This window comes from Micromesistius poutassou (genome assembly GCF_964030765.1).
Source record: "Micromesistius poutassou genome assembly, chromosome: 7".
Taxonomy (NCBI): domain Eukaryota; kingdom Metazoa; phylum Chordata; class Actinopteri; order Gadiformes; family Gadidae; genus Micromesistius; species Micromesistius poutassou.
The window spans coordinates 3,208,839-3,235,575 of NC_140277.1; the positions used below are offsets into that span (position 1 = coordinate 3,208,839).

The window sequence follows — 26,737 nt, forward strand, 5'->3', positions numbered from 1 at the left end:
CATGGGAAACCACGTATATAAAACGAATTCTAGGCATCAAATCTCAGTCATCACGGGAATAACGGGAGATAGAAACGTAGCGTTGAGCTTTAAATGAAAGTCTATACATCGATGGTCAGGTGTAGTTACGTGACACTTTTATGAAGTTATGAGGTTTTATGAAGACTGTATCAGCAGACTTGAATGGGTGCCGAGTGGCGGACCGTTGAATGGCAGAAGGCTGAGTTAATTGGCCGAGTTAATTGATCGTTACGTAAAGGACAGTGGAGCCTACTGTTCCATACACTAATTGGACTTTTGCCACGTGACGAACGGCTCCATTTGTTGGCCCTACCGCCTCGTGTTATTTTTTTAATAATGAGTCACACAACATTCCACGTTTCTCAGTTTGGATTAAACATGAGATATTTCATGGAATAATTTAATTAGTAACGTTTAGTTTTGGTCAGAAGAAGATAAATAAGGCGGTTCAACATCCTCTATGCTTATCTCAAAAATAGGATTCTAGTGACACCTGGTGGCCGAATTATGGATTTAAATGAATAATCTTTTTATAGGCTTTTATAGGCTTTTTTTTTTTACAGGATTCAGATATATATAGCTGGCATTGTCTCCACTGTAAAACAATGTGATATAACACAATGATATTGTTGAGTGCTGCTTGTTTGGCAGCACCGATATAGTCAGGATAACAGGATAAGACATGGGATCCGAGGACTGTCTGGGAACAAGGTTCCTATTGATCAACCAATACTCTCTATCCCTCCTATCCCATAACCTTTTCACTGTATTAACCCTAAAGCATGTGGACCTCTTACCTACATAACAAACCCACCCAGCTACCTTCCAGCGATCCATCAATAGTGATTTTGCTGAGAAAGCAGCAACATTTTCTGTTTGACTTGGGTGGTGCAAAGTTGGACAAATGTTGCAGCAGGGTCAAAGGGGACTGGGAGAGGTCTTCTTCCTCACGGCTCCCCCTGTGTTCACATGACCCAGTGTCGGGGAGGATGACGCTTAAATAATATGCCTAACATTCCCACATTTGATTTATTTGATTGATTGTCAAATAGTAGATTACTGCATTTACTTCAGCTGTGACATCGTTGTATACATTCCATTTAAATTGACGTTGTTTACTTTTGCAACAGTGCTCCAAGAGGTGAAACAGGAGATGGAGCGATGTCAGAGTCCTCCGTGGTCTACTGGTCGTTTCTCATCACGACAGCCTCGTCTGCAGCGTCCGGAGTTTGACAAAGTGCAGCAGTGTCTCCCTCCTCTCTCTCTCTCTCTCTCTCTCACTCACTGGTTCTCTAGATTTCTTTAGCAAGTAGCAGAATTAAAAGCAGGATAATGTAGTGAATCAAACCATGTCTTGGGTTTATTATACAATAATCTCTCTCTCTCTCTCTCTCTCTCTCTCTCTCTCTCTCTCGCTCCCTCTCTCTCTCTCTCTCTCTCTCTCTCTCTCTCTCTCTCTCTCTCTCTCTCTCTCTCCCTCTCTCTCTCTCTCTCTCTCTCTCTCCCCCCGGGCTGTGGGAACCCCCAGGATAGGGTTAAAAGGTACAGAGGAGTACGTCAGCTGATGCGTACGGCCTTGCGTCAGGGATGGGAGGAGGCGGAGGAGGACGGGGAGGGGGGTTGTGCCTGTGAGCTCTCTGCCTCTCTCTCTCTCTCTCTCTCTCTCTCTCTTGGCTACAGCAGCTACAGCACAATGCAGCTTCCTGCTCTCGACTGCTGACTGGCCGCACTCTCTCTCTCTCCCTCTCTCTCTCTCTCTCTCTCTCTCTCTGTCTCTGTCTCTCTCTCGCCTCATCTCTCTCTCTCCGGCGTCCGATCATGTGCCTCCGCGACCGGCTCCAGCAGTGCTTCTCCACCACCTCTCCTCTCCTGCTCTTCCGTTCTCCCTGCTCCTGACACACGCCCCCCACCCCCCCCACCCCCCCACTATCGCGCCATTCACAACATCCTTTCCTTCCCTCCTTCCCTGCTCCCTTCTGGATCGTTTAAACCGCGTCGCCTCCCAGCACGGCTCGTCTCCGGGAGGGACCCGCTGCAGCGTGCAGACCGGCCGGTGGTAAGAGGTGGTGGTGGTGGTGGTGGTGGGGGGGGGCGGGGGGGGGGGGGGGTCCGGGGGGAACCGGAGACAGCGGCGGCAGCTCAGAGACAGCCAGAGAAAGGGAGAGAGGCCCCTACTCTCCCCCTTCTACATTCATTCCTTCTAGCTCTACCCTCCTCCGGCCCTCCCTCCCTCGCTCGGGGAGGGGAAAGCCGCTCGCCATGGAGCCCCCGGCTGGGATGAGGACGGCCCAGCCACGGTTCCTACCCGCCGGCGGCGTGGCCCTGGCCCCCTCCACCCTCAGCCCCGCTGTGCCCACCTACGTGACTCTGGGGCTGACGGTGGCCTACACCATCCTGTACTCGCTGCTCTTCGTCGGCGTGTACTCGCAGCTCTGGCTGGTGCTGCGGTACGGACACAAGCGGCTGAGCTACCAGACGGTGTTCCTGTTCCTGTGCCTGCTGTGGGCCGCCCTGCGCACGGTGCTCTTCTCCTTCTACTTCCAGGACTGCTTGAGGGCCAACACACTGGGGCCCCTGCCCTTCTGGCTGCTGTACTGCTGCCCCGTCTGCCTGCAGTTCTTCACCCTCTGCCTCATGAACCTCTACTCTGCACAGGTGAGTGTGGCGCCAGAGCTCACTGGGCCGGCTGGGAAACCTTGACGTGTGGAGAATGTGATATCCGTTTGTGTTTTGTGTTGTTGTGTTGTGTGTCCTGCATTCTGAGTTGTTTCCAGGATGAAGTTGAAACAGATAAGCAGCCATTGCTTAATGTACTTCAGATAGAAGATTGTGGTGTGAGGATATCAGACAAAACCAGACTCAATGCCTAGTTGACCCCCAAAGGATTAGCCTAGCAAGTCCTATCGAGCACTCAAAAGTTTAACCCTCGTGAAGTTGGACATGATTAAATGCTCAGGGAACTATGGGTGCAAATGTGATTAACAAGTTAATATTTATCCCTATGTTGTACCAGCAAAATGATCAGATGTTTACCATGAAAGTGTGCATTATTTGCAACAACATACAAGTACAGAACAGTGACCAAAGATGTACACCAATTCTTGCAGTAGCCCGCTCTACTGATTCTAGTTAAGGGTGGAGGCGCTATGGCAGGTACCCACAGAGGTTGGGTTTAGTGCTGTAGAATCTAGCAGCTGTGTGAAAACAACAATTTTTAATCTGGACTTGCAGTTTCATAATCAAATTCTGAATAATGAATGCTCATGGCTGCTTGAGCCTTCAGAAGAGAGAAGTGAAACATGCCTTAAATAACTTTATCATGCTTTTGCCTGATGACTTCTCATTTAATTCCCTTTTCCTCCAAACAGGTTGTTTTCAAAGCAAAGTCAAAATATGACCCAGAGCTATTGAGATACAGGTATGTCTGACCACCAGTATACTGATCAGGTTTACTGTTCAGATCTGTGCGTGTGCATGTGCATAGACACACTGTTTTCTGGCATATTTGCATGTAACAACTTGTAAAAACTGCTTCACAACAGGGTCATGAACCACTTCACTAAACCAAATCCCAACTACCGCTTGTGGTATTCTTCTCAAATCTCTTCTCTCTTCAAGTCTCTTCTCAAATGTATGATGCTATGGGATGTCCTTTTCTTCCTCAACATTGTCTTGCATTTGTTTGACACGGAGAAGCAAATACATGCCTTTCACGATTTAGGGTCTGTAGCATGCTCTCTTGCTTGCACTCTCTCTCTCTCTCTGTTCAAAAGCAGTACACTGTGTCTTGCCTTCATTTATGATGAATCGTTGTATTTTTCACCTAAATCAATGACATTGATTGTGAACATCCGTCCGTCCACACAGGCCGATCAGACTGCCAACACGTAAACAACCACACACTTCAGAAACACGTTTTATTTGCGTACCAGGACTCCAGGAGCATGCCCTTTGCACCGTGACGTGTAGCAGCGACAACAGCAGCATGGTGTGACTCAAGACTGACCCCCTGACCCCCTGTTCTCCCTAGGCTGCCCCTCTACCTGCTCTTCCTCTCCATCAGCCTGCTCTTCCTGCTGGTCAACCTGGCCTGCGCCCTGCTGGTCAGGATGACGGCGGCCGACCCCCGGACCGTGGTGCTGGTGCGGGTCACCATCAATGACACGCTCTTCGTCCTGTGCGCCGTGTCCCTCGCCGCGTGCCTCTACAAGATCGCCAAGATGTCCCTGGCCAACATCTACCTGGAGTCGAAGGTGAGGAGAATGGGGGAGCGATAATGTTAGCATAATTGGCAATAAACTATTCTGATTCTGAGGATAGGACGCTGGCAGGATGGATGTGGCGGTGATTGAGGAATGAACGGTTTCTTGAGATTATACTTTTATAGATTATACTCTTTGGTTAGAGACTAGATTCAGTTGTTGTTGTTGTGTTGTGTTGTAACATGGTGGGGCTCCCTAGAATAACACACAAGGGGTTTGCTTTGCTTTCCTCAGTAAACAGCATGTGTACGATTAAACTTCAGGATGTGTATAGCTGTAATTTGGCATATTAGCAGTATAGACATGAAGAATTGAGTATGAAGTATTTTCTCTGAAAAGTAAGTACTTCTAAAAAGTAGGTAACTAGTGTTATTTTGAAGTAGCTTGTGATGTTACATAGTGAATATTGAAATAACACTTTCAGAGAGTTAGTAGTAGGCTGTATCTAGGGTTACATTATAGACAGCCACCTTTTCCACTAATCAACGTGTGTTTCAAAACTGATCAATGTGTTTGTGTGTGGATATGTCAGGGGACGTCCGTGTGCCAGGTGACAGTGATAGGAGCCATGGTAATCCTGCTATACACCTCCAGGGCCTGCTACAACCTGGTGGTGCTGGCTCTGTCCAGCAACACCATCAACTCCTTTGACTACGACTGGTACAACGTCTCAGACCAGGTACGGCCTGTTTACAGTTAAGGGGAACTACACCCTTCCAGATAGAATACGATAAGTGAGCACTGGATGAGAAATGTGGGCGCCAGCAAGTGCAGGACAGTGGTGAATTAAAGAAAGCACTGAAATAGATAACAACAATAGGAAAAGACTGGGCTGTTTGCTGTTCAGGATCGATGAGGTCAACCTATAAAAACTGTGTGAACAGGGAGATGTGTAAAACAAAAAGGTAAAATGGACTGCATCAGCGCTTTTCTAACCAGTGGCTGAGGACTTTACAATATTGCCTAACATTCACCTATTCATGCACACATTCACACACTGATGACGGTGACAACCAGCAAGGCGACAGCCAGCTCATCAGGAGCATTTAGGGTAAGGTGTCGTGCTCAGGGACACCTCGACACACACACTTAAGAGGAGCCGGGGATCGAACTAGCAACCTTCCAGTTACCAACCAGCCGCTCTACCTGGGGACGGTGGGGACGTCTGCTCGTAAAATAACATCAAAGCACATGTTTGATTAAAGAAGCGTTGGAATATGTGTGTGTTTGCTTCATGATCAGCGGGAGGTTGTATCATTGTGCGATCCTCTGCTGGGTGTTTGTGTGCAGGCGGATCTGCGGTCGACCCTGGGCGATGCCGGCTACGTTGTGTTCGGGGTGGTCCTGTTTGTGTGGGAGCTGCTGCCCACCTCTCTGGTGGTCTACTTCTTCAGGGTCCGACGCCCCACCCAGGACCGGGTAGGGACCCTCTCGTCTCTCCGTCCCACGTCTGGGCTTTAGCTTCTCTTTAGTGGTTCTAATACTAAAGAATCTCCATTTTCTTGGATCTCCACAATTTAGCCGTCTTTAATTGTGGTCACTAGCCTGGAAATCCAAACCCACATCTAGAAAGCTGTAGGGTCTGGCAACGAGTAATGAAAATGGCCCAACTTGAGGGGCGGCCCCAAGCATGCATTAGAAAATCACGTGCATTAGAAAATCACTGCACGCAATTGGATAACACTACGACCAATAAGAAGAATACAAGCGGTGACATATCCAGACCAGCAGAGCTAACCAGTAGATAAGACTTGCCGTATCCGATCAGTAAAACATTCACATTAACATTAATGTGCTGGAACTGGGGCATCGGGTATACATCGTATTATATTGCTCGTCTTATCCTAGCTATATTTGTTGTATATGGGAATGGGTTAACCTAACGATTGTTAGTGCTTGGCACTTGTTTCTATGAATATCTTCACTGTACGACAGCAATATATTGTTTCTCTTTTTTCTGACAAATATACTTATTGTAAGTCGCTTTGGATAAAAAGTCTGCTTAATGCCATAAGTGTAAATGTAAATGGAATTGTTTTGTAGTAATCTATTAACAATAACAAAATCCATACTAACAACATTCATAATTATATAGATTCATTTAATGGAAAGGTCGTCATGGATGTTGATTGACCAATGGGAGTGTGGTGTTAATTAACTCAATCTGTGGTCTGTGATTGGCTGCAGAGCGGGCCAGGTCTCTCGGGCCATGGGTTCTCGTCCAGGGCGTACTTCTTCGACAACCCCCGTCGCTATGACAGCGATGACGACCTGGCCTGGAGCATCATCCCCCAGAACATCAGACCCAGGTAGTAAGACCACTGTCTCCTCCCCAGCACTGTCACACAGCGTATTTAAGATATGCTCACCGTTAACCAGCAGATAGTCAAAACTCCCAGACTACTGGACTAGCTTATTAGCTCCTGTCATTTTTGGAAATATAATTTTTATTGTGGATTGCCAAAATTGAATGTGAATATAATATAAAAATAAAAATTGTTTTTTTTGTAAACTATAAACTAACTATTTTTTTGTAAAACTGCAAATAGATATGAAACTATATTGGAGGAAGTCACATCATGTTGTGACTGGCAGACAGATATCCCCTGAAGGATGACCATTAAAGTGTTTGGTTCTCTGTGCCACAGTGTGACCACTGATGGCTGCGAGTGGGGGAGCCAGAGCAGCACTATCACTGCCTACACTGGGGGGGAGGAGCCTCCATTCCTGGCTCCGCCCCCAGAGGAGCTGAACCCATACTGATGGACAGCCGACCTGACCTATCAGGCATCCACTGTTTTTGCACATGACTCAGAGACAAGTGGCACATATCGGGACGTCACCCTGGACTTTATGCATTCTGGGTTATTTTTTTTGATGGCCCTATTTTTTGGTCTACAAACAAGAGCTAACAGAGCTTTTCCTACAGATATATTTGAGTCCTTAAATCGGGACATTAACTTGCACAATATGGTAAAAGAAGTATAGCTATTCTCTTCCTCTTTGGTTTTAGTGCATAGTTCATGCCAAATATCTAATATATTTCTGTGTTTTGGTTAGTCCAATGTGTTCCATTATAAAATGTATTTACATTGATACATAGACTGTGATTGTTTATATAATAGATTTGTTGAATTCATAATAAAGGGAGTTTTATTCTGTGTACATCTGTTACTGCTTTAAAAAAATATGGACAAAGATTGGACTTCTTATAATTCATGGAATTATGCTACTCCTATTATAGTATTTACGGTGCCAACCATGAGTTGAAGTTGTGGGAAAACAAGCTTTAGGACCATACTATTGGTTTGATAGAGGACACTTCAGGTAATGGGACCAAGGCTTCACTACCATGGGATTGGCAGCAGGCTTTATGATGTTAAATCAAACAGTCCTTAAATAAACGTAAAGGATTATGTAGAGCAGGACAGCAAAGTTATTTCACCAAATGACGAATCCCATTGCAGTGTTAAACATATTAATTTAAATAAGGCCTACAATCCAGTAAGTGCCAGTTGACAGTTATCCATTAAATTTACATTTGCGTGTCAGTTAAACATTTAAAATAGCCTATTGTAATCGATGTAGCACTATCTGAATGCAATTTTTTTTACTGCCCTTTATGCCTACTGGCATGTAGGGCATCAACAAAGGATCTCCACTCCTGTCTGTTTTGGGTGAGCTTTTGGATAGAACTCCAGGTCTGCTTCATGGCTTTCAGTTCTTTCTCAACTGTTCGCCGCCAGCTTTCTTTGGGTTGTCCTCTCTTTTGTTTGCCTTCAGGTGTCCAGTGTAGGGCGGTTCTAGTAATGTTATCCTGTTCTTTTCGCATGATGTGTCCAATCCATCTCCAGCGCCTTCTTGTAATGATGGTCTCTATACTTTCTTGGTTGGTCCGAGCAAGTAATTGCTGGTTGGAGATGGTGTTAGGCCAGAAGAGGTTTCTTGTTTGGAATGCCGAGCTTGGAAAGGTGGAGAGAACACAGCTCTGGTACAACTTGAGTTTGGTGTTGATGCTGTAGTTTGTGGACTTCCACACATTGTTCATCATTCTGAATGTGTTTCTTGCATTGTTGAGTCGGCTTTTGATGTTATTACCTGTTCCTCCATCATATCTAATTACTTCCTAGATATGAACTCTTCTGTTGTGGGTATATTTATTCCATTTATTTGTATAGGTGGGGGATGTTGTGTGTTTAAGGTCATCACCTCTGTTTTCTTCAGGCCTATGTTCAGTCATATTTGTTATGCAAATCTGTTTGTTTTTTCTTGCATATGTTGGTGGGTATGGGAAACCAGTGCCAAGTCGTCTGCAAAGTCTAGGTCTTCAAGTGTTGTAAATAGTGTCCATCTAATGCCTCTAGGTTGATCTTCGGTTGTTCTTCGCATCACCCAGTGTATGACGGTATTGAAGAGTAATGCTGACATCAAGCATCCTTGCCTCACTCCAGTCTTGACTTCAAAATTGTGCTTGCTGTTTCCTACTTGGCATGTGAAGTTGGTGTAAAAACCCTTTACAATGAGGATGATTTCTTGTGGAATCCCATAGAAACGTAGAATTTGCCATAAACTGTCCCTGTGGATGCTGTCAAATGCTTTCTCGAAGTCTACAAAATTGATATATAGCTGTCTTTGCCATTCTGTGCACTGCTCTATGATGTTGCGATGTAGTGAAAAACTGGTCGGCACACCCTCTTCCTTTCCGAAACCCTGCTTGTTCTCTTCTGAGCTGCTTGACTGTTGCATCTGAAATTCTTTGTATGATGACTTTTGCTAGTATTTTGCTTGGAATTGACAAAAGGGTAAATCCATGCCAGTTGTCACAGTTTTTTAGGGAACCTTTCTTGGGGATCTTTACGATTACACCATTTGACCAATCGTTTGGTATCCTCTTCCCCTCCCATATGGATGTGAAGAGTGGTTTGAGCAGTTTTGCTTAAAGTTCTGGGTGTACTTTGAACAGTTCTGCATTCAGGTCGTCTCTCCCAGGGGCTTTTCCATTTGAGTGATTTGATGGCTGTAACAATTTATTTTATTTCTGGTGGTGCAGTGTAAACATCAAGGACAGTCTCAGGCTCCTGTATCTCTACTTCTGCTGTTGGTGGGGGTCTTCTGCTTGAAGCTGGTCATAGAATATGTCCTTATTTATTTCATCACTATCATTTGTTGGTGCATAGCATTGGATGATTGTGATGTTAATGTGTTTCCCCCACAATCTGACTTTGATGAGTCTGCTGTTTACAGGTTTCCATTCCATCAGACATTTCTCCATTCCTTTTCTAAGGATGATGGCTACACCTTCATGATGTTGGTTGTCCGGAGTACAGGACAGTCTCTCCTGTGTTGGTTTTGTGTCTGCCTGTTTCTGTCCACCTACTCACTTATTCCAAGAATATGCAGGTTGTAATTTATCATTTCTGCTGTTACTTGTTTGTTTTGCACATTCCAGAATCCAATCCTGGTCTTGCATTTTGTGTTGAGGGCACCCACCTTCCTGTCAGTAGCTTCCTTAAGGCTTTCACTACTGACAGTCATTCTATTATCTTTCGATAACTCTGGAGGCCCATTGTACATAGTGTTTTTTTCCTTTGTTGCCGTTTCCGTAAAAATATTTTTTCAAACCCCAACCTGGAGGACCATTGGATTGCACTTCGTCAGACCTCTACCCCTCGACCTGACCGACCCTACCAGGAGCCTAAGCTTCTGTTGGTATAGCTCTTGGGGTCATTGAGGCACGCAAGCCCCCAGACCACAAGGTGGCAATTCTTCCAGGGGATCCGAATGTAAGACATCTGTTAATTGCATACGCTCTAGCAAAGCTGGATGAGGATGAACATGATTTTTCCTACACATTTGTAAAGAAATTAATGTGCTTCAATAAAAACGTATACATTTAAATTGGTACAATATCTAACCCTAAGGATAATCCAATTACTTTATAAGCCATTTCAGAAATTGTGATTAACCAAGTCCCTACTCAGTGGTGTCCAGCAGGGGGCAGCAGGCAGCAGTTAATGATACCTCGCCGCCTTCAGACCAGACTTGAAATCTTGAGAGATCAGTCAGATTTATGTTTTCTTTAAACTTGCAAGCTTGCATGACTTGAAAAAAAAAAGTGAATGACAAAGGGGTGGCACGTTTTTTCACACCACCCACATTAACTCAAACAAAGGCAACCATTCAACGGTCAGAAAAAGGTGTTTCTTTTTAATTGCGTTCACCACTCGAGCTATTGGAAAACTCAAGTACAATCAAACCACAGCTTAGGACAGCTCATTCCATGTGAAAAGCATCAATAAACAATCTTATGCAAAACACTGTACCTTGAAGGAATCAACTGCAAGATCCACAACGTGGAGAGCATAAAAAGCAGAATTGTCCACCTGGGCCTGACTTCTGTGCTCAGCTCTAACACAAAAGCCCGGCGACACCAAAAAGGTGAAACACGGATGAGGAGGAGGAGCAGGGGGGGAAAAACGAACAAACGGGCGACTGTTCCTCTCGGTAAAATGTCTTGACAATCAAAGCCGTCGGGGTTTTCCGAGTTCCCCCGGGGGGTGAAATGAAAGAAACTGCGATTGTATTTAGCTTAGCTTTTTTGAAACCGCCGCTTACAGAGATGGTCCGCGTCCGCTCCAGCGACGTCGGCGCTCCGCGTTGATTCACCCCAGCCGTTGCACGTACAAGCGCAGACGCACGAAAATACACACTCTCTCTCGCTCGCTATAGGCCACTTCTGAGGACAGAGCACTTGATTGAGGGTTCTTGCAGGGGGGGGGGGGGGGCGGGGGGGGCGGGAGGTCTGCGAGGCAGACATTAGCTGGGGTCCGAGGGTTTGTTGAGTTCCACCTTCACTCCTTTCTCCCCGGCGCCTAGACAATGGTGAAGAGAAGACAAGTCTCGTCATAAAGTGATACTTATTTTAACACAGAAGTGGAAACAATGAAAGGAACTGACAACAAACCTTGACAAAAAACGATTTAATGTAAGAGACGTTTTGTTTTTACCCGTTAAGTATTTCTCTTTAGCCTTGGCCCGCTCGTCCGCGTCGAAATACCACACCGTGATGGCATACCTGCCAGGTGAACAGCAGTTAGTAGGAGCAGTGCATCATGGGAGAATCGTTAACAAACAGGTGACCCCTGCCTGACCCCGGCACCCCCTCCCCCCGGGCCCCTCGCCGGCACTGACCTGGTGGAGTGGGCCGGCTGCACCTCGTGGGGGTTCCGCCGGTCCGACCAGAACAGCAGCAGCCGGTCGAACTTGGGCTCGATGTCCGCGAACTGGGTCTTGCCCTCGGGGAAGATCCGGAGCAGGCCTCCCTGTTCCTTGAGGGCCAGACGCAATGTCAGACAACAACCACCACAACCGACAAAACAACGGTCACACCGAGCTAGGGCTGATCAATCATGGAGAAAAAAGAAATAAAAATCATAATCACGATTATTTTGATCAATATTGAAATCGCGATTATTCAAACTATTAAAAAAAAAAAAAAAACACTTTGTAAAATGAGAACTTTGAAATAAAATACACAAAATGGTCAAATAGAAAATAATGTCCAGATATGTATCCAGCTGTCCTGCAATTTCTTCAATTAAAAAAAAAAGAAAAAAATCATTTCAACTTGATTATATTCGTTTGGTGATCATTTCACGCTAAAAACGAAATCACGATCAAAATTTGATGAATCGCCCAGCCCTACACGCCCCTACACATGGTGTGATAGTGATGACGGCGGTGGCGGGGAGGAGGAGGAGGAGGAACAGGGCTGGCCCCGACACAGAGGGGGGCCCGGGGAGGGGAACAGAGGAAGGGAAGCAGTAGGGAAGGGGAAGGCCTTCCTGCGGAGGGATCGCGAAGAATGAGGCACAGGAAAACGTGTGCCGGAGGGATAAAGGGTGTAAAGGAGAGCTGTGAGATTGTGGCGAGCATGGCGGATTCCAGCTCGCACGGTCTGATATGACCCCCCCCCCCCGTCTCTCTCTTCACACGCACAGTGGCGTGAGGTGGAGACGGGCCCCGGCACCCTGGTACCGGCGCGCAGCGTCACCAACATTAACAGGACGTGGGGGCCAATCCTCAGCACAGACCGGGCCATTGATACCATAACAAAGCACGGCGGGGTCAAAGGGAGATGGGCGGTGATGTTTTGCTTTCGAGTGCCAGAGAAAATACGCAAGCACAGACACGGCTGTAAATCTATCGTTTTGTGTGCGTGTGGAACGGCGTTTTTTAAGCGAACGTAGCATTAGCAGGGTGAGGGGCGGGCAATGGCTGACCCACTGGTAACCTCTTCAGAGCGTTAACACCACGATGGCACCAAGAGCTCCGTGACAGCTGGCCCGCGAGGCTGAGCCCGTGGACCTGAACTGCGTTACGATCCCCGACGCCGTGTCCCGTATCATAGCTGTGAATGCCCCTGGCGATGGTTTCCACGCCGATGAGGGGTGAGGTCGCAGTAGCAAGTGGAGGTGATTGGCAGATTGAAGAGCTCAAACAGTTGGAGCAGCTGAACTTGATCATTCCACAGACATGTTGCTCTCTGATTGACACCTTGGTATCCAGGCAACGTTGTTTTATAAAACAGCGTGCCCGTCGTTTTGTTAGGGTGTGGCTTATTTAAGACTTTGAGAACTTGGCTAGGCTGGTTTAGGAAAACTACTGCCCCCATATAAATAAATAAAAAATGACTAGCTAGAAGTTTATATAACTAAAATAAATAAATTATTGATAAATACAGAAAAGCCCTGATTATGATGAACATAAAAATCAGCATTTTATTTCCATATACAATATAATATATGGAAGTATATCATCAGGATTAAGCAGTAGTAAGGAGCTGTATTAAGATTTAAGAGCGATTACTTGAGGATAAGTTGTAAGAAATGGCATAGTGATCCGTAGATTGAGCAGAAATGCTTTTTAATGTACAGTTAGTAATTACATTTACCATGGGGCTGTATTTAAAGCTACAAAAATAATACAAATCAAATAAATTAAAAAAATCAACACAACTCTAACGTCCCCAGCTGGTGGGGGGCGATGACGTCATCGTTTGCGTTTCAGGCATCCACGCGAATCCTAACACGAATCATAACACACGAATCCTAACGGACCGCATAGGTCAGTTTTTATAAATATTTTTTTTTTTTCGTAAATGTTTAATAATTTAAATGTTCAGGAGCCTACAGCATTTCCAAATATTTAAAATCCTATATAGTAGGGATGTAAATGATTAAATCTTTAATGGATTAATTGCCGTGAAGAATTTAACTGATTAAAAATGTATTAACCGAGAATGTAGGCCTAATGTACCATTTCTTACTAAATGGATTTGGTTTTGTTTGATCTGCCTTGTTACTCATTTCTCATTTCCCATTGTTTTGTTTGGCGGCTTCATTGGTTAAATAAGGCTGACAAGAACAGCCATCTCAAGAGGAACCTTATTGTTTTATTACTCTTTGCTGTTTGTTTAAGTTGTTTAACGTTTCACTTAACTAATGTGGCACTGGACCTGTTTAAATAAATTGTAAACTGAGAAAAAGACGTGAGTCATGCATCTTATTCATTATTAATGATTAATCAATTATTAACCTTTTACGCGTTCAACTCTCGGATAACGAAAATGGATGGACTTACATTATAGGCTTATCGCCAGTCGTTGAAACATCGATGCATATTTATCGGGAATTACACTGAAATTTACACTACCAATATGCATTTTCTTTAATCACACCATATATGACGATGCATTGATTTAGTTTCACATACGGGGCTGCTAAGCTTTGACTAACGACAACACTGAACAATGGACTTGCTGTGCAGCAGCAAGTAAAGTATGATACCCAGGGTAACAACTCAAGGCGAGGCTAAAGATGAATCCCCAGTGGCCGAGCCAGCACAGAAACTCCCATGGCATTGTGAAGCGCATTGGGCAAGCGGCCAACGGTGAATAGGACCTTGCATTCATGCATCTTCTCTCCCTGCCGCGGAATTCCCCGACACACTAGCCAGCGACCAGCCATCCTCTGTTGGGGCAGAGCTCTATACCGCTATACATCCCCACCAGACCTCCCTTTAATTAAATAATCTCCTTAACAGGTTAGAGAGTAGGAGGCTGGTGGATATGAAGCATTGCCATGCCTCCGCACCTAGCTCCCAAACGCGGCCCACGCTTAACGAACAAATTTGGCTGTTCGGTATTCAGGAGATGAGCTCCAGCGTTGCCGAGCCGGTGATATGTACGAACCTCTACCGTCTGGGGGAGATGCAGCAAACCGATTGCGAAACGGCACATGAATAGAGATTGAATTTTGGGTTTCAAGCCTTGCCTGAATCAGATTTTGATTGTGGAAATTGACATGTGCAGTCTTATAATTTGATCACCAAATCAACAGTCTTCTGATTTATTCATTTCAAACCACAGCAGAACAAATCTTGCATTACCAGCTGTCTGACTGAATACAAGCTCACAGTCAGGCTGACCTGGGTAAATCCAGGTTATGACTGGGTTAAAGCCAGGTTATGGTGGGGCTGGTGGCTGTGTGGGGGAGGTACTGGAGGGTGAACAGTACTGTAACGTACAGTAATGAGTCGCTGCAGGGGGTAGGAGCTCTCTGCTTAACTACTATAATGGGATTAAAGAAAAGGAGTGATTGTTCCCGAGGCTAGCCGGGGCTGAAACACAGCAGGGAGGTTAACCCAAATACAAGAAGAGTTGGAGGAGAGACCACAAGAAGAACACGGGAAGACCACGACGAAAACATTGTCTGGCGCTTGACTTTTCTCATATAACACATCAGAAAAAGATGAAAGAAGAAAAAATCGATGTAATAATTATTTTATTAAATCGACCAAAACCAAACCGTTGACCATGTATTCTTGGTGAAATAGAAAAATAGCTTCATAATAAAAACATACACATAGTACTAGAAAGACATTTGCCTTTTCTTTGTCGGACGGGGTGATTCACCTACCTTGACATCCCAATCTTTGTTAAGGTAATATATGCATGTGACGCAGCGTCCGTCACCATTCGGGTTGTCCACATGGCGCACATATCCAGTCCCGTTGCCCGGGTAACACGCCACCATCGCCTGAAGAGGAGGGAGGAAACGACAACAAGAGCACCGTTTAATGAATGGCCACGCGCTTCAAAAACCACCGTCCACAAAACCACCACCGGACCACAAGACGAAGAGCACTTCAATTAGGATTCACTGAGGGATCGAGTTGGCCCAAGTGGAGCGCACCGGCGTGTGATAATACAGTACACGGGGGAGGCTGTGCACGGGATGCATCTCAACTCGGCTGGTGGCTGCTCGTTGGGAGTGCTGTGCTCCAGACCCATGGGAGTTAGGGTCCCAGTCCACACCTGTGCGCTGGGGATAGGACGCACGTGAACGCTGTTGGTGTGCAGGCGAGTCTTGCGGAAACCAAGCCGGCAGAACGCTCCAAACCTCCAGACAAGCGCCAACCCCACACCCCCCCACCCCCCCACCCCTCCTCCTCCTCCACCTCTTCCGGCTCCAATAAGACCTTCACTACCGGCTAGGACATTCTGTGGTTTAGAAACAGCGTCGTTGTGTAAACACCGGCCAACAGACGACGATATGTGGTTTTTGTGCAACTCTGCAATATCCTTCCTCCCTCCATCATATTCATACACCGATATCGGTATCTGGATGAAAGGTGTTTATGTTGCACACAAATATTACAACTCGCGCGTCTGCCGGGCTTCACACTGAACATGAATGGGGAGGAGATAAGAGGGGCAGAGGCTGTTGAACGTGCAGAAACCAAGGAGGAGGACAGGGGGCTGGGCTGCACTCCCAGCCCCCATGAGCTGTGTCTTCAGCGAGATCTCTCCGGAACAAAGAGTGTGAGTCCCGGGGTTCTGGCAGGCAAGAATGTAACCGACACCATAGCAACATTATTAAAAACACTCCCTCTTCTCTAAATCACCGTCGGAGAGACACACGCCCCGCAATCCTGTAGCCAGCATACGTGCGCCTCGAAGAAATACTACTACAAAAAAATATACAAAACAAAAGAGGCAGCCGGCTCTGCACTACGCAACACAACGGACGGACGGACGGGGGCGTTGATGCCTGTTTATGTTTTGATTTGTATGGAGGTCACCCTATCTGAAATGTTGTCCTTCTCTCGAGTGCCCTTCCATTGTGTGATTTTTATTCAGAGGCAGATGCATGGCTTGTTGAGCAAAACCAAGGACGGCGCACGTCACACACACACACACACAGACTCCTGACGCATTTCGCCGGAGCTGCTTGCGTCAGTTCCCCTGTTACCGTGGCGTCTCTCAGTGAGGAGGGTCGGCGCAGGGGGTGTGCGTGCTCCGTCAGCTGCCCACATCAGACACCAGAACTGGGGGCGGGGGGGTGTTCTTTGCTCCAATGCTCCTGGCTGACAGACCCCCCCCCCCTTCTCGGGTGAACACTTCGACAAACCCTCACAAAAGGCTGGGTGCGCAAAGAGCTCTGCGGCGATGGGTGGTGGTGGTGGTAGATTTAAGAGCGGGTGATGCCGCACGCTAACAGACAAAGGACTTCCTAACTGTCAGAGTCGTTACACAGTGGAGCTGCGTGTGTGTGTGTGTGTGTGTGCATTTGGCGTACGTGACGACTTGTGTAAAGAGAGAAAAAAAAAAAGCAAGCAACACACGAGTTGGAGAGAGCGAGACGGAGCGACAGAAAGAGAAACAGAGCGGGGCGGGGGGGGGGGGGGGGTCGGGGGTCGGCTCTCCAGAGGAGGAGAAGAGTTTGAACTGCTGTAAACTTTGACTCTTGGCCCCGCTCCAGAGGGAGCAGTGTTTTAATGGTCCTGCTACGTGCAGAGCGTGTGGAAGATTGCTGATGCTGGGTACAGCGAGAGGATCTCTCTCTTACACACACAGTCCTCAACCACACACACACACAGTCCTCAACCACACACACACACAGTCCTCAACCCACACACACACACACACACACACACACACACACACACACACACACACACACACACACACACACACACACACACACACACACACACACACACACACACACACACACACACACACACACACACACACACACACACACACACACGTTACAAGGATCCAAAGGGTGTGGGGGGGCTTGATCTCCTGGCCCAGGAGATGAAACATCATCTCTGCTGGTCAGCCACCCCCGCCCCGCCCTCCCCACCTCCTCTTCTAGGACCAGAGGCACTAGGCTAGAGTAGCTTGTCGTGCTGGCTAGGACGCGCCCCCCCACCACGTCACCCCACACGGAGCCATGGGCTCAGCAGGGAGACTATTTCATAAGTACACATAATGTGCAGAAGGCTATAAAGATTAGTCTGATCAAAGCAGTGCGCGCCCCACCCTGAACCCCCACGGCAGAACCTTATTAAAACGACGCATTAACATAGTGCATAAGAAATAAAGCGATAACCGCAATAATAAATATGCCTCTACCCAACCAAACTCTCTGAGTCAAGGAGTAAGGGTGAAAAGCATAGGCCTACACAAACCACATATACTATAAATAGAGGACAACATCCTGTCCGGCCAACACCTACTCCGCTGTCTGTGTCAGTTCCTTAAGGAATTGTCTTGAACTTCTCTCCACCTCCCATGTGGTCCCGTCCTGCAGCAGCTTAGCGGGCTAGCAGAGACCCGGGCCTGGATCACCCGGGCCGTTTGGATCCAACCCTGACTGCTTCTAAACCCGTGTTGGGTATGGGGCTGCCTACCGGGCCGCAATGCCCCCAAATTCTGAATGAATGAATGTGCGTAAAGTCACGTAGTGCATTCGAACGTGACGACACATGCACAATCCATTCCAGCGTGCTTCATGTTTTGAGTCACAGCACGGCCGCCCTTTGATTCTGATTCAACGTAACTTAAGACTGAGCTTGAGCCTGAGCCCCGCGACGGCTGAATCACTCGAATAGTTTCCCTCCCATGGTACTGAACCTGCAGCACCTGCCGACACATGCAGAGACAGAGAGAGAGAGATTCAGCAGCCCACCACTCACAACTGTCACCTGATGCCCGGGGGCTTACAACGGATCTCTTCCGGTACAAAGGATTTCGGGAACTCTCTCTCTCTCTCTCTCCTGGAGGTGTTCCTTGTTGCCACCTTCACCCCTGACCTCCCTCTGTGTTCCTGTTCCTGCCGCGCTCTTCCGCGTTCCTCTATAGCCCTCATTAGGGAGCTGACCCGGCTCGCCATGCTGCCTGTTTACATTCCACCCAGTGCACGGGCGAGAGAGGCAGAGAGAGAGAGAGAGAGAGAACGACACAGATACACAGAAAGAGAGACTGATATAGAGCAGCAGGTACAAAGAGAGGCAGAGAGAGAGAAAGACAGACGGATACAGAAAGAGACAGACTTACAGACTGAAGCAGAGACAGATACAAGGAGGCAGACAGAGACTGATAGAGAGAGAGACAGACATACAGACAGAAGCAGAGACGGATACAGATGCAACGAGAGAGAGGCAGAGAGAGAGAGGCAGAGAGAGAGAGGCCGATACAGAGAGACTAACCTGCAGGGTGCCATGCATATAAGACCCTGCCATAATACATTGTTGATATATTAGACATTATAAGACCAGGTGTAGAAGTAGAATGCCCGACATTGTCCTTTAGCATAGACAGTCAAATTTGGTGAAAAATAAATGAGTTGTCCATTTTACGAGGAGTGGCGTGCACAACAAGCTGCAGCAGTAGGGGAAATAGGATTTCAAGAGCTCACTCCGGCCTCTTGAAGCTATATTGGTCCTCCACCGTGTTGGAGGACGTCATCGCTCTGCAATGCTTTCGGATATCCTTACAACTGGGGGACACTGAACACAGGATCTGCTCCCACAAACAACCCTCGGAAAGGACAGGTGGGTATACGCTTAGTTCAGTCACGCATCTCAGATATCACTCACACAGGATAGAGACCCAGCAGTCGCATCGGCGTAGGAAGTGTTCCATTATTAAGATCGGGATTAAGATACACTCAAACACCCTCGACACAAATCAAGTGTTCAGCAACCTGGATAACTGGCTTCCAACAATTGTTATATTGAAAAAGACAATAGCGAGGTCTGTGGTTTTTGTGTAGCGTTATGTTATTCACAGAGTGCTGCGTTTCTTGTTTGAGATTATTCAGCGTGAAAAGAGAACATGGAAACTCCCCCCCCTAAAAACACTACCATTTCCTCCTGCGTGCACCAGAAGCTTATTCAGCAAGTAACGCAGACCATTTTTAAATCTATATTTAGGTTTAAATTAATCCCTTCTAGAACTAAATTTAGCTCTAGAAGAGATTCAACCTGACAGTATCAGAGTAGTCCGGGGCCCACGATTACCTCCCGGCCCCAAAGACCTCTGCAGGTTACACACATCATGATGCTCTCGCTGTGGGGCTATAGGCTTCCTATAGGGGGTGGGGGGGGGGTAAATGGGGGCATCGGAGCGGGAACAGGGGGACAAACGCTATGAGGGGGTCCAACTCGCCTAACGGAAGGCCGCTTATCTAAACAGTACAGTAGAGGCGGCTGGGTCTAGGAGGCCGCTCGCGCTCTCTCTCTCTGTGTGTGTGTGTGTGTGTGTGTGTGTGTGTGTGTGTGTGTGTGTGTGTGTGTGTGTGTGTGTGTGTGTGTGTGTGTGTGTGTGTGTGTGTGTGTGTGTGTGTGTGTGTGTGTGTGTGTGTGTGTGTGTGTGTGTGTGTGGTTCTATACCATCAGTGACCGAGGTGCGGTGCAGAGAGGAAATCCCTGTTTAAAACCTAGTTGTTCATTTTACTTTAATGGCAGAACAATGGAGGCACATACACAGAGGGCCACATCTGCAGTCAAAACCAAAACGCAGGCTGACGTGAGGAAAATGCATGCATTATCCTTGCGTCAATATTTGTGCGTGTGGTTCAACCGGATTCACATTATTGCGGTTAAAATAGCTGCACATAGTGATCCACTTATATCAAGAGGACTGCTGCTTTCGCTCTTGGACTAGGTCAAGGAGTCACATGGGGTAAGCAAGCATATCTCAATAGAGGAAAGAGTCAAGTCAACATTCCTCTGGCCTCAGTCAGGAGTTGCTCTATTCATTTCAACACACACAAACACACACACACACACACACACACACCTTTGAAATGTCCTGCAATGAACCACCCATTAAAGTCAGTAAAGACTTCCCTGCAGGCGTGGGATCGATATGAAACTAGAGCTTGTGGGTTAGAGTGCTCCCCGCCAGCGACAGAAGATGCTGCCTGCTGTAAACGTCCTTCAAGTACACGCGTGGGACAGAGCAAATGCCCTTTCCTGTCATAGGTACAACAATGGCGCTCGACAGGAGGGGCCGTCGATTTGAACAGAGTGGAATCTCGACTGGTTATCCAGTCTGCTATCGGTTGGTAAATAGGTAATAAACTCTGACATAATCAAACTGCCGTCATTTGACCCCTTTATGTCTAAAATCTCCTCCTCCGCCCTACAGTCAGTACATCCATCTAGTTGCCTCCTTTCCAAACAGGATACCTCTACTCCCTTGAAGCTCTTTCAGGAACAGTCATGGAGGTCCCAGCAAAAGCACACACACACACACACACACACACACACACACACACACACACACACACACACACACACACACACACACACACACACACACACACACACACACACACACACACACACACACACACACACACACACACAGCTCAGAGCGCGGCTAGCCAACACGCACGTCCCTTGTAGCTCATGTGCTAACTGTTCTTCAAATCAATTCCCAGCACTGTGACTCATATGCATTTCATGCTTATTAAAATTAGGAATAACCAAACCCCGCCCATGCTGGGAATACATGGGAGCCAGAGATCATCCCCCTGCTAACTGAAAGGTGATCTAATTGCTGCTCTTGGTAACAACAAGCCTAAGCAAATAATAAACTGCAACATGAAAGTAGTTAAAGCTGTGAATGTGGTTAAACTAGTCAAATGCCTCCTTCGCTGCTCATTAAACACACAACAGTAGTGAAAGCTGACAGTTTATACTACACTTGCATGCCTTCACGCACTGCTTTTTGAGTCATAACAGCAGTGAAGGTTACATATGACAGCAGTGGAAACTAACAGTATAGTGAAACGGCCCCTCCCGCCACGTAGCCCAATGCTGCAGCCTAATGACTCATGCAGCAGTCCTGTCCAGTGGACACAGAGAAGACCTGCGCTGAACCACACCCCCGCTGCTGCTCTGCCCCTTTAATGACCTATGGCAGGGGTCAGCTTCCTGGAGACTGAGCCAGGTCGAGGGACGACTGAGGAGGAGGGACTGTTTTAGCTTGTCGGTAGCTTAGCCTGAGTGGAAACCGACGAGTTTTGTTGTATTTTCTCAAGGCTAACAGAGTTTGATGCTCTTGTTGCGATCCCCTCATTCAAATGATCAAATAACTAAACTAGAAACAAAAGGGAACAGTGTGATAAGTGCCATGGTTAGTGCCTTGCTGTGATGTGCCTTTATCTGAAACCTGTGGCGTATAACACAACCCACTATGTAAATTCTAGCAAAGCAAATTATATCCTTTTAGATACCCAACAATGCAGTCGTCATCAACGTTGCCTTTCTGAACGCTGCAGATGGGGGTGGAGGGGTGAAACAAACAGCCTGCTCCGACCCACAATGTTATCAAGGAAAGGCGGAAGTGGTAACAATCACGTTGAATAACTATTGGCCCAATTTATTTTTTCCTCTATCTTTGGCCGGGCGGATTGTTTGGCTGGTGGTGTGTGTGTGTGTGTGTCTTGTGTCCCTTTGAACTATTGATACTGGCAGCTCTCCATTTGCGCAAGTCATGGTGGCGTGGCCTGGTCCCAGTCCAGAGGAGCTGGCCAGGGCTTCCACGGGAGTAGGCAAGGAAGTCGAGCACAACAATGAGTTGATTAAAGTTCAGCCACAGGCAAGGAGGTACAGTAGGACCTGCTCGCGCTCAATGAAGGGTTCAAAGAAGGGGTTGCTTCAAAAAAGGTGAAATCAGTATTACACACGGTTGGATATCTCTATGACCCTGCTGTCATAGAGATATGTAAATATGTAGTTTATTTTATTACTTTCAGCTCTGTACTTGCCATACTTTATTACTTTACTAATACTTTGCTTCGGTCTACTTTGACACCTGAATTTCCAGGGACTTATCCGTCTAATGTTTTAGTCGAAACTCCAGGTAATGAGCGTACAGAATTATTAATAGCCAGGCGAGAAGGGGAATTGAGTTAATACTTTTTTTTTTTTTTTAACAAAACATCATCCGTGCATTATATTTACGATGTAATTGTCCATGACACATTTACTGCCTCACCCACAACCTTGTAAGGAGAGGACATCCATACAGGAGGGGCGCGTGGCTCCCCAAGGTTATGGGGGGCGTGTATCAGACTATGAACGGCACGTACACACCGTAGTATTGCGCAAAGCGTCTGTTTATGCCAGAAATAGACTGCAGCAGGAACAAGACTGCAACAACTACCTCGTCAATGAACCTCCACAGTTCTCCAGTAAAGTGTGTGTTTGTGTCAAGGAGAGGGTCGCGAAGACCTTTCTCAGGTCAAAGTCTCAGGCCATGGAAACACACACACACACACACACACACACACACACACACACACACACACACACACACACACACACACACACACACACACACACACACACACACACACACACACACACACACACACACACACACACACAGTGAGCTCTCCAAATTAAGAACCTATTTCTGCCAACTTCACAGAGAACATCACCATACGGGAGACTGTCGGAGAAGACTGGTGGGCTGCCAGAGGATAGCCTGCACTTTCCTTCTGTCATAAGGGTTAGAGGAAGTCTTCCTCCGCATTATGAACCGTTATGAACCGAAAAAATATATTTCAACGTGTGCGATAGTGACACACATTGAATGTATTGTACAAAAGTAGGCCAAAGTGCATCAGACTACAGCGGCTCAGGGTCGCCCTGAAACATTTGTAAACATGACGCATCTCAACTTTGTGACATGTGTTATGCGACAGGAACGCTCCGTGTTGCATTCTACAGTGTTGTCTTCTAATACCGTAATCCTTTTTTATACGTCGTTTTTAGTTCTTAAACACTTGGGATGTAATAGTTTGAATGGGCACTGTTTAACTGCTCTAGATTTGGATTCATAAATAGACCCAAGAGTATATCCCTGTAAATAAAGCATCAATTAACTGAATGTCTCAGACACAATAGCGCGTTTAAAAGCCCTTTTATGTCAGCGTATACAGGTGATCAGACCTGCCACCTGCATATACTTACTTTAGTCCTTCCGTTTATCGTGTAGTTTCCCAGTTTCCCGTTGCAATGTCTGACCAGATCATCCATCCGACTCATCAGAAAGCGGATCTTCTCGCATCCCTTCTCCTGCCCGTCTATCCACGTGATCTTGTCTCCTCGGATGTCCTTGGTGGAGTCGCTCTTCTGGCTGACCAGCTGGCCGTCCGTGAACCGGCCGGTCTGGTGCAGCGCCTTCACGTCCTGCAGGATGCAAACCCCGGTCTCCGCGCCGAGGAAGTTGTCCACCACGCAGATCCCGTTCTTGTTCATCAGCGGGATGATGTAGTCCGTTGCGAGTTTCTGCGGGGACGGTCTCGTCTGTCCATTGGGCTTTGCGTTGTTATTGCCACCAACACCACTTGATTTGTCCATGACCTCCTCCGGTCCCTCGGCGTTGGTGATGAAGCCTCTCATGCGCTCGCCGCTCGGCTCCGGTTGCTCGGCGCTCCGGTTCTTTTGTTTGGATCGCTCCGGTTCCTTGCCCTCCCGTGCAGACAGCGCCGGGTCGGGGGTCTGTTTAGGACCCTGCTGCGCCGCCGCCGTGTCCGCCTCTTTGCATATCAGCTTGTGCGTCCCCCAGTGCTGCTTCTGGTGCTCCTTGCTGCAGTAGAACGAACTGCGGCACCGACCGCACTTGAGGAGGTTTTCCATTTTCCCGCAAAGTTCGCAGTACGAGCGCTCCCGTTCCCGTTCCAGATCCAGTGCGCTTTTCTTCTTCTCCATGTTTGCGGCTCGGACGCAGTGTGTACTTCGTCTTTAAACGTGTGTACTGCGTCTTTAATTTCCAATCCTTCACATGCGCCCTGTTAACTTCGGAAACGCTCCGCCGCCTGCTGCCACGCTACCCCGACCAGAACGAAAAAACATGACCCCCGCCGCACGGAATCCTACGAAATCGATACACGAAGTTCTTCTGTACTTCGCGCATGAGCACCACACGGCATAATAAACGTCCATTCAAGCCCACTTTTCGATCAGAGCACGGTCAGTCAGGACGTTTCGGCGCGAGCCCGCCGTCCGACATGACACATGGCGCCGTTGTGCGTGCGCTAAGCTTTTTTGGGATCGACGCTCAGAGCCCTTCCCACAGTGACGCGCACCGGGAAGTCCCGCCCCCTCGACGTCAAATCGTGCGTAACCCACCTTTCAAGTCTCCGAGGCTGCGTTCCATACAGCATACTTTTTTCAGTTTGACTTCTAGTAGGTACGGCAGCTACCCTTAGTACGTACGTACTGTTGCACACAGTATGCACACTGCCATAGTAAATACTACTAAATATACTCATTTAGTATGATATAAATAGTATGGTAGCATGGGTATGAGTCGCCCTACGTTCCAATACCCATACTACTACTACTATTTAGTAAGCCAGAAAAAGGATTTTGTGTGTCCATAGTATGGAAAATATAGTAGGCCTATGCCACGAATACCAGGATACAAATACCACAAATACTGGTACTACATCCGTTTGCGTTTTGCTGTATGCAAGTCAGCATGCTTTTTGGGCTATTCTGCCACACAATCCTCTGAGCAGCAGAAGATACGTGGGTGGCACTGGCACTACAGGTGTGCTCATCGGTAAAATCACCTGCAGTATCTCCCAATTGTATGCATACTGTGCGCAACAGTACGTACTTTGTAAGGGTAGCTGTAGTACGTACACGTAAAAAGAAAAAGTATGCGACTTGGAACGCGGCCTCCATTCAATGCACAAGTCACAAAGAAAATACCGTTTAAAGAAACTTTTTGTTTCACCATTTTAGACCCAATATTTTTTATATACGCTTGTCCGTTTGTCTTGGTTGCGGGATATTCATACTGTATCATTTATACCGGAATGCAAAACCACAACCATTATTATTTTTCTTTATTCCTACGAGATCGTCTCTGCGAGGTGCCTTCTTGAACAGGCATGAAGCAGATGTGCCTGATGCGGTGCCAAGGCGCGGCTGGCATTACGCCAACACCAAGCCGGCACCAGACGCGTGCCACGTACGCATTGGCACCAGTCCCTGGCAAAACCGTTAAATGCAGTTTGTTGATTATTGTCGTAAAGCGCATTGTACTTTGTAACGGGAGTCAGATATTTGATTGGCAGTTATAAAAAAAGAAGAAGAAGAAAATCTAAGTGGGTGGTGTTTTGCGTTTATATATGCTCATCCTTGGATACAGGACAGCTATTAAGGCTAAATCGTTCACATCACTTGTACGTTTTTAAATAGATAGTTGTGACATAGTTGTGTGGCCACTTTCACCTTAAATACCACCGTTTTTTTTGTTTGGTGAATTATTAAAGGAACATGATGATGAGGATACTTTATTGATCCCCAAGGGGAAATGCAAGGCCCCAGTAGCTTAATCCCATCACACATACAACATGAACATGAATACTATGGACAATAAAATATACTAAATAGAAAGTCCACATGAATATACACTGTATAAGCTTGCAGTGACAGGGCAGGGACTGACCCTGTGATTTATGTATGGAAGGTGCTCTAGAGTCTATGATAGTGTGTGTCATGATGGTAGTGCAAATAGCATTGTTACATGAAACCAGCACGATTCATCAGATATATGTATACCTTATACTTATTTACTTATCTAGGCTACTTATAGTACATATACATATATGTAGGCCTATATACAGTACACAGAACATGTGTACAGCACAATGCACATTCAAAAGACAACAACAAGGCACTATGTCTCTAGTTGTTACGAGAAGAAGACATTCTGCACAGTCTCTCTTGTGACAGTTTCCATTGTACGACGGAGGTCACAACAGACGCACTGTTTCTTTGGCTGCGCTCCACTCTCCGACAAGAGAGGCCAAATAAACTACATATCCTAGAATCCCTTTCTCCAGACTACTGACGTACATGAAAAGTGCCAAAGACCCCTAAAACACGACTCATGTGGGTGCCTGTCGTAAATGTATAATGTTTCCTTTTATGTGTGATAACATTGCGGTTATGTTTTAATTCTCATTATTTTATATATTTACCCAACTCTATTTATAACCTGCTTTCGTTTTCTGTTTAAGTTTAAATTCACGGTTGACCATAGTAAACAAGCCCGAATCAGGCTT

The 26,737-nt window shown here is 46.8% G+C and overlaps 2 protein-coding genes across 2 annotated transcripts; one reads left to right on the forward strand and one right to left on the reverse strand.

Annotated features, from left to right (window-relative positions):
* The first annotated feature begins 1,756 nt into the window (after positions 1-1,756).
* Positions 1,757-7,435, forward strand: gpr137ba (G protein-coupled receptor 137Ba). Its single transcript, XM_084470348.1, has 7 exons — positions 1,757-2,676; positions 3,390-3,439; positions 4,052-4,274; positions 4,816-4,962; positions 5,574-5,702; positions 6,471-6,592; positions 6,932-7,435. The coding sequence occupies exons 1-7, from the start codon at positions 2,281-2,283 to the stop codon at positions 7,044-7,046; spliced, it is 1,182 nt and encodes a 393-aa protein (XP_084326474.1). The 5' UTR covers positions 1,757-2,280; the 3' UTR covers positions 7,047-7,435.
* Positions 7,436-10,469: 3,034 nt separating this feature from the next.
* Positions 10,470-24,677, reverse strand: egln1a (egl-9 family hypoxia-inducible factor 1a). The gene is made up of 5 exons (XM_084470039.1): positions 23,628-24,677; positions 15,263-15,382; positions 11,475-11,611; positions 11,291-11,358; positions 10,470-11,155 (listed from the first exon to the last, which is right to left on the reverse strand). Exons 1-5 carry the CDS (start codon positions 24,366-24,368, stop codon positions 11,100-11,102), a joined length of 1,122 nt encoding a protein of 373 aa, XP_084326165.1. The 5' UTR covers positions 24,369-24,677; the 3' UTR covers positions 10,470-11,099.
* Between the last annotated feature and the right edge of the window lie 2,060 nt (positions 24,678-26,737).

What these genes read in the sequence shown, in the direction of transcription:
- gpr137ba (XM_084470348.1), top strand. Translation starts at nt 2,281, where the DNA reads ATGGAGCCCCCGGCTGGGATGAGGACGGCCCAGCCACGGTTCCTACCC. An exon ending in ACATCTACCTGGAGTCGAAG is followed by an intron (nt 4,275 to 4,815) that starts GTGAGGAGAATG and finishes TGGATATGTCAG; the next exon opens with GGGACGTCCGTGTGCCAGGT. An exon ending in CCCCAGAACATCAGACCCAG is followed by an intron (nt 6,593 to 6,931) that starts GTAGTAAGACCA and finishes TCTGTGCCACAG; the next exon opens with TGTGACCACTGATGGCTGCG.
- egln1a (XM_084470039.1), bottom strand. Translation starts at nt 24,368, where the DNA reads ATGGAGAAGAAGAAAAGCGCACTGGATCTGGAACGGGAACGGGAGCGC. An exon ending in CAGCCGGCCCACTCCACCAG is followed by an intron (nt 11,359 to 11,474) that starts GTCAGTGCCGGC and finishes TTCACCTGGCAG; the next exon opens with GTATGCCATCACGGTGTGGT. An exon ending in TAAAGAGAAATACTTAACGG is followed by an intron (nt 11,156 to 11,290) that starts GTAAAAACAAAA and finishes ACCATTGTCTAG; the next exon opens with GCGCCGGGGAGAAAGGAGTG.